At 37.6% G+C, this 8,423-nt stretch overlaps 1 protein-coding gene across 1 annotated transcript in view; it reads right to left on the bottom strand.

The window, feature by feature from the left end:
• Positions 1-8,423, bottom strand: part of KATNAL1 (katanin catalytic subunit A1 like 1) — a 73,170-nt gene that overhangs the window by 39,742 nt on the left and 25,005 nt on the right. The window contains exon 4 of the mRNA XM_007471431.1: positions 2,090-2,258. Coding sequence (XP_007471493.1) covers positions 2,090-2,258 — 169 coding nt within the window. The remainder of the gene's footprint in view (positions 1-2,089; positions 2,259-8,423) is intronic.

The following is an 8,423-nucleotide window of genomic DNA, read 5'->3' as shown; positions in this document are numbered from 1 at the left end:
AATGATGAAATGATGAAAAATATGAAAGAGAAATTAAGGAAACACTTCCATTTACCACTGCAACAAAAAGAATAAAATACCTAGGAATAAACCTACCTAGGGAGACAAAAGACCTGTATGCAGAAAACTATAAGACACTAATGAAAGAAATTAAAGATGATACAAACAGATATACCATGTTCTTGGATTGGAAAAATCAATATTGTGAAAATGACTATATTACCCAAAGCAATCTACAGATTCAATGCAATCCATATCAAATTACCAATGGCATTTTTTACGGAACTAGAACAAATCATCTCAAAATTTGTATGGAGACACAAAAGACCCCGAATAGCCAAAGCAGTCTTGAGGGGAAAAAACGGAGCTGGAGGAATCAGACTCCCTGACTTCATACTATACTACAAAGCTACAGTAATCAAGACAATATGGTACTGGCACAAAATCAGAAACATAGATCAATGGAACAAGATAGAAAGCCCAGAGATAAACCCACGCACATATGGTCAACTAATCCATGACAAAGGAGGCAAAGATATACGATGGAGAAAAGACAGTCTCTTCAATAAGTGGTGCTGGGAAAACTGGACAGCTACATGTCAAAGAATGAAATTAGAACACTCCCTAACACCATACTCAAAAATACACTCAAAATGGATTCGAGACCTAAATCTAAGACCAGACACTATAAAATTCTTACAGGAAAACATAGGAAGAACACTCTTTGACATAAATCACAGCAAGATCTTTTTTGATCCACCTCCTAGAGTAATGGAAATAAAAACAAAAATAAACAAATGGGACCTAATGAAACTTAAAAACTTTTGCACAGCAAGGAAACCATAAACAAGACGAAAAGACAAGCCTCAGAACGGGAGAAAATATTCGCAAACGCATCAACGGACAAAGGATTAATCTCCAAAATATATAAACAGCTCATGGAGCTCAATATTAAAGAAATAAACAACCCAATCAAAAAATGGGCAGAAGACCTAAATAGACATTTCTCCAAAGAAGACATACAGATGGCCAAGAAGCACATGAAAAGCTGCTCAACATCACTAATTATTAGAGAAATGCAAATCAAAACTACAATGAGGTATCACCTCACACCAGTTAGAATGGGCATCATCAGAAAAATCTACAAACAACAAATGCTGGAGAGGGTGTGGAGAAAAGGGAACCCTCTTGCACTGCTGGTGGGAATGTAAATTGGTACAGCCACTATGGAGAACAGTATGGAGGTTCCTTAAAAAACTAAAAATAGAATTACCATATGATCCAGCAATCCCACTACTGGGCATATACCCAGAGAAAACCATAATTCAGAAAGAATCATGCACCCCAATGTTCATCACAGCACTATTTACAATAGCCCGGTCATGGAAGCAACCTAAATGCCCATCGACAGAGGAATGGATAAAGAAGATGTGGTACATATATACAATGGAATATTACTCAGCCATAAAAAGGAATGAAATTAGGTCATTTGTTGACACGTGGATGGATTTAGAGACTGTCATACAGAGTGAAGTAAGTCAGAAAGAGAGAAACAAATATCGTATATTAACGCATGTATGTGGAACCTAGAAAACTGGTACAGATGAACCAGTTTGCAGGGCAGAAGTTGAGACACAGATGTAGAGAACAAACGTATGGACACCAAGGGGGAAAGCCGCAGGGGGGTGGGAAAAAAAGAAAATTCAAACTACCTCCTCATCCTTCTCTAAGTGAACGTGGACTACTATTTAAGATTCAAAATTATTTCCTATTTAATTTTGTCATTTTTTATCTTTAATTATCAGAATTGTGATGATATTTAATACAATTTTGAAATTCAAAGAATAAAAAGCTCCATTTTACTTAAGATTTCTGTGTGTGTGTATTAAGAAATATATATACCTCTGAGGTTACTGACAGTGCAGAATGGCCTTCAAAATGCAAAGACTGCATAGGTTTCTGATTCAAAGTTTTTTTAAAAAATCTCTTTCATGTCAAAACCAGGGTCCTCTGAAAAGCCCACTAAAAGTATAATAAGCAACAAACATCACGGGCTTAAAGTGAGTGGGTTACAAAGAGGTAGTCTTGCCTTGTCATCTCTCCCTCTTGCTCTACAATCCTTGTCCCTACTTGTAGAGGGTTTTTCACTCTTTGATATAGGATGTGCTCGGCCTACAGGTCCCCGGGCTCCTCCTCCTGGCATTTCTTTCCTCAGAGGTCTTACTTCTCGATTGGGACGCCTTATGTGAGGTGGAGCTCTGACAAAAAAATAAATACATAAAATTAAAATTAATCAAAGGCAAAAGTATTTCAATACTACATTAGTCAATAAAACTATTAAATCAATAAGCTCACAAGGTCAATTTTTCCCCCTTTTGCCAATTCACGGCCACAACTATTAGGTCAGTTTTTAAAGTGCTTTTCTGTAAAGTATACCAGTTGATACAAACATTAAATACATATAAATGACACATACAGCAGCAATTATTTTGTCAAAAATAACATTCACCAATAGAGGGCAATACAGACTATTCCTATCTAATAATCTTAATAGTGTTAACAGAAAATCAATTCCTTTATTCATTACTGTCCTAAGCCAAATAAGTAACTTTAAAAAAAAATTATTAAAAGCTGAAAGGACAAGAATTCAAAATATATTTATTTGCATAGCTTACTAGTTTATCCTTTACAATCAAAATGATTTTCTCTGCTTCCATGTTGGAAAAACCATTTCATTCATCAAATTACAAACAGCAGGGCTTAATGAAATCTTCTTAATTTATGTGCAAAGTCTATGTGTAAAAATATTACTCATGCTTTGAGGGTGTCAAAAATCACAGGATCATTCAAATTATACAGGCCCCCAAATGGGAATCAAGAATTTTGATAACTATATGTGGCAAAGGATGTTAATTCTATTTATGGTGGTGATCATTTCACAATATACACAAATATTGAATCATTATGTTGTACACCTGAAACTAATGAAATATATGTCAGTTATACAGCAATTTTTAAAAAGAATTTTGATAAATACATAAACATAATTATGCTTACAAAGTGGCATATTTTGTCTGATGTAATGTGAAACATGTCTTCTTCAAATAGTGAAATTATGGGGCTTCTCAGAACAGTATTTATTTGCGTCTCTCTGGGTGTTGGGGGAGACTCCATCACTTTGTGTCTAAGCTTTTAGTTCTTCCTCCCTGAACTGCCTCTGCCTCTGTTTTCCTACCTTTACTCTCTTTACAGCTCTGCCTGTATTTGCAGCCCTTCACATCCCATATGTGTGTTCCTTTTCCACCCATGTGCCAAAATCTATTCTTATCCCTTTTCCAGCTTCATGCTTTTAATTCATCTAACTCATCACGGAGTTTCTCTTCCTGGTATCAGAAAAAGTCTCACATGTGTATTACTCAATGAACTCAGGAAAACAGGAAAATGGATGAAAAGCCAGGAAGGTTGAAAACTCAAGGTAAAAAATAGTTAACATATTGCAGCATCTTCAGACTACTGGAATTAGACTGCTACATGAAAGTGCTGAGGATGAGAGAGGCTGGTGAAAAGTGTATGTCTTTCTACTAGGTTACCATACACTGACATCTGAATCCTTGGAGTCCAATCCAGTTAAACAGTTATTTACTGAACACCCACACCTGTTAGGAGGTATATATCCTCTACTGTGCTAGGCCCTAGGAGGAGACAAAGATGAATAAGCAATCTTGCGGGGAAAAAATCCACAGGAAGGGAACTTGAAAATCGTGTATAGTGAAATAGTTATAAGGCATTCTCAAATTAAAAGGTATTATTATGTTTTTGGTTCTAGCACATTATTAGTCTTTTAAGTATTCTGTCAATAAGGTAAAAATGTAATGAGACTGGTAAAGAATAAAAAACTAAAAATGTTATGTTGCTCTATTCCTAGTATTTCATTGCAACCATTGTTTTTTGAACGAATTTCTGTTTTGTTTTGGGTTTTTTTTTGCGGTACGCGGGCCTCTCACTGCTGCGGCCTCTCCCGTCGCGGAGCACAGGCTCCGGATGCGCCGGCTCAGCAGCCACGGCTCACGGGCCCAGCCGCTCCGCAGCACGTGGGATCCTCCCTGACCGGGGCACGAACCCGTGTCCCCTGCATCGGCAGGCAGACTCTCAACCACTGTGCCACCAGGGAAGCCCTCTGTTTTGTTCTGATGAAGAGGTGTAAAGTAGCAGAGCAGAACTTTACTGTTTTATACATATATATATATATATATACACATATATATATATGTATATATATATATATATATATATATATATACATATATATATATATATGTGTATATATATCTGTGTATGTATAATGTCTTTCCTGAATTGGATTCCTGGCCAAAGACAATAAGAAGCGACTGACAATCTCTTCCACACAGAACACACGTCAAGTTTGCCCTTCTGTTAGCAGCTGCACCTGCTATTTAAATAGTCTGTCATTGTTTGTGGTCCTGCTTCCTGGAGGCACAGCCAGCCCGAAGCTCTTGCTCACAAACAGCAAGCCCATCCTTTACAGCTGCGTGCCAGGCTGCTCGGTGGCCTCGCTGAGGAGGGGTGAATTGCAGGGACTCTTGAATTATTTCTTCCACCTCCTCAGCTTGTGCCTTCCTGCCTCAGCTTGCTATCTAGCGGTCACTGAGGAGTCCTGCTTGCAGTCCATACTGCACACACATCCAGTTCAGTAAAGCTGTGCAGCGAGAATTATGTCAAAGCTCGTTCGTAGGCTGCACTCCAGGTGTTTGCTGCTGCTGACCTTGTCCTGCCACTCAATATTCTGACGGGCTCATAAATGGTCTGAATGAAACTGCTCAAGAGGCCCGATGTGGCATTTGTGGCAAGTCCCACGTCTCACAGAAAGTGTGCCTGTGCTTTGCAGGTCTTCAGTTCCGTCTCACTGCAGTTTGATATTACATTCGAAACAGACGCTGTCGGCTTCCCAAAGGACATCCTTGACTCTGTTCTGTACTTCTTCCTCCATTAGGGCATCACTGCCCAATGGCATGCTTCAATTTAAGGACTCAGTGACAGCTTCCAGGCTGTAAAAAATAAGTCTCAGGGCTTCTTTTACTGGTCTCCTTTTAAAAAGAGACTTTATTAGTAGGGTTGCACAGCATCGTCAGCCTCTGCCCCAATGGTCAAACACAGGCTGACACCCTGCTAGCTTACAGCATTTCAAATATAGAGAATAACTGGAAATCTGCAGATAAAAGAGTAGCATGTCTACACTGAGCTCAGTTCTCCTACTGGAGGATATTTCCCCGCAGGAATGGGAAGAAAGATGCCTTACCCTATCATATGCAAATAAGCCTGACTTCCTCCAAAAGCCAATATTCCCTTTCTAAGCAATATTAAATATCAATATTATATGGAAATATTCTTACAGCACTGCTTGTAACAGTAAACACCTGGAAACAACCCAAAGGTCCAGTATCATAACAGATGCATAAATTATTATACATTCACATAATGGGATACTATACTCACATGAACATGAATTACAGCCACATGCAATAATAATAGATCAATCTCAGGACCACAATGTTGAGTGAAAAAGTAAGTTCAAAGAACACATACAGTATGATTCTAAGCAAAACAAGATACTGTGTGGAGATTAAAATGTATGTGCTAAAAGTATAAAGAAAGGCAAAGGAATGATAAACCCCAAATCCAGGACAGTGGCTAACTCTGAAAGAGGAGGGGAGGGAACAGGATGCAGAGGAGCTCATAGGGGGCCTTCAAGGTAACGCTAATGTTCTTTATCTTAAACTCCATGGTGGGTACATAGATCCTACTGTATTTATAACTCCTTATTCCTTACATAAGTTTTATTATTCATATTAGTTACTTGGTAGTTAATAAACTTTAAATATGATGACTATAACAATACCACTAATTAAATTATTTGAGCACCTAAAAAAATGAAATTATAGGGTTGCTACAAAGTTTTTGGCATGTTCTAGAAACACATATGTAGTAGTGATGTGGGCTCAGAGTACACATCCTCAGTTGAACCTACTGTATTACTGCCTGGCAAATCTCCATAAAAGACTGGGCAACAGAAATAGAACTGTCTGTCAGGCAGCACCACTCCTCCAGGGTTCCAGAAGTCAAAGGGAAGAGACCTCTTCTGAAGACGCCTTCATTCCACACCATATTTAGAAACAGGGTCAAAGATACTATCACAATTTTCTCCAGTTGCTATACAGGCACCTTCTTAAGATTCCCATCTATTCAGCTCCTTCTATTTCTTCTAGCTTTCTGTTTCATGATTATTCTAAATTCTTTGGTTATATCTGTTTGTTCATACATTGTTAGAATTCTAGTATAAGAAAAAGAAATTTGGAACAGGTCCTATATATACCCCAGAACATAAATCAAATTACTGAAACTTCTGGAAAAGGAAGAAAAATAATCTTACTTTGCTATGACATTAATCTATATGAATTAAACAGGAAAACATACCTCTCCATAGCTAATGAAAAAAAACACGAGTTCCAAGTAGTTCATACTGATATTTTTACTATAAGGACTTGGAGTCAATATATGAGACTTTGAGTCCAAGAGAAATTACTTGGTAAGAAATCAGGAGGCAAGAAAACAAAGCTTAAACAGAAATTAGAGGACTTATTATTTGAAATTAATGATTAAGATTTTTTTTTTAATATCTATATGGCTGCCTCAGGTCTTAGTTGCGGCATGTGGGATCTTCACTGCCACATCTTTTTAGTTGCAGCATGCAGGATCTTTAGTTGTGGCATGCGGGATCTAGTTCCCTGACCAGAGATCGAACCCGGGCCCCTTGCATTGGGAGTGCAGTGTCTTAGCTACTGGCCTGCCAGGGAAGTCCAATGATAACGAATTTTAATGTCCACTCTCATCAAATATATGACTGCTATTTTTTCAAATCAGAAAATATATGTTTATCTAATAAGGACAGGAACTACACTGGCTGTTGACATAAAAACGTTGCAAACACTATCCCTCCCTTCACAGAGAAACAGCATGGTGATCCAGAGTTAGCATTAGATTTAGAATCCTAAACCCTGGGTGCCTTCCTACTCCCAGGTCCACCAATTACTGATTATATGAGCGTATCACTTAACATCTACAAGCCTCATATTCTTCCTCTGTAAATGGGGATGATTAATACTTAACAGAATTTTTAAATCTATTTTTCATTGAGGTATTCCATATATTCAGTAAAATGTACATATATTAGGTAGACAACTCAATAAATTTTGGTACTGTATAACCACCAGTAGGACAAAGAGCATTTCCCAATACCCCAGAAAGTTTTTTTCATGGCCCCTGTTAGTAAATATCAGCTGGTACAGGTAACCACTATTTTGACCTTACTATCGTACATTAGGTTTGCCTGTTCTAGTTTCATAAAATGGAATCCTATAGTACATACTCTTTCAACATTACCTGTGAAATTCATCCATGTTCCTGTATATAGCCGTTTATCTTTTTTCACTGCTGTGGAGTATTCTATTGCATAAATATACAACTTATTAATTCTGTGAATGGACACCTGAGCTGTTTTCTGTTTGAGGTTTATTATTAAAGCCTCTATGAATATGGGAATTATCCCCATGGTAAACAGAAGCATTCATTTCTTTGGGATCTGTACCCAGGAGCAGAATAGCTGCATCAGAAAGTGTATGTAAGATTACCTTTAGTAAATATAGCCAACGGTATTCCAGAGTAGTGATGCCATGCTACACTCCCATCAGCCATGTATGAGAGTGCCAGTTGTCCCACCCTAGTCATTCTAGGGGCGGGGAGGTTTAATGGTGTCTCATTGTGGTTCTACATTGCCTTTCTTGAATGGCTACAGATGTTGAACACCTTTTCAACAAGATGCTTATTAGCCATGTGAATATCTTCTTTTGTATAGTATCTGTTCCAGTCTTTAGTCCATTTTTTTTCAACTGGGTTGCATGACTTTTTCTTATTGATTTATTGATCGTTGTTCTTTATATATTCTGGATACAAGCCCTTTGTCATACATATGCATTGCAAACATCTTCTACCAGTATATGGTTTTCCTTTTTTTTTTTTTACTGCCTTTCTACCAGAATATGGCTTGTCTTAATGGTACATCTCTTGATGAAAAGAAGTTCATAATTTTAGAATTCTGACTTACTGATCTGTTATCTTTAACGCTTTATTGTCCAGTTTAATAAATCTTTGCTATCCCAAGAAGATGATCATATCCCTTCCATGTTTTCTTCTGGAAGTTTTATTTTATTACCTTTTTACATTTTAGGTGGTGATCTATTTCAAATTAGTTTTTCTATATGATGTGAGGTAAGGGGTTAACATTTTCCTCACCACATGGACATTCAATTAACCCAGAAGCATTTACTGACAAGACCCACCTTTCCCTA

This window comes from Lipotes vexillifer, unplaced genomic scaffold (genome assembly GCF_000442215.2).
Source record: "Lipotes vexillifer unplaced genomic scaffold, Lipotes_vexillifer_v1.1 scaffold543, whole genome shotgun sequence".
NCBI lineage: Eukaryota > Metazoa > Chordata > Mammalia > Artiodactyla > Lipotidae > Lipotes > Lipotes vexillifer.
Note: the sequence above shows the minus strand (reverse complement) of the source record. Positions and strands in the feature narration are given on the sequence as shown.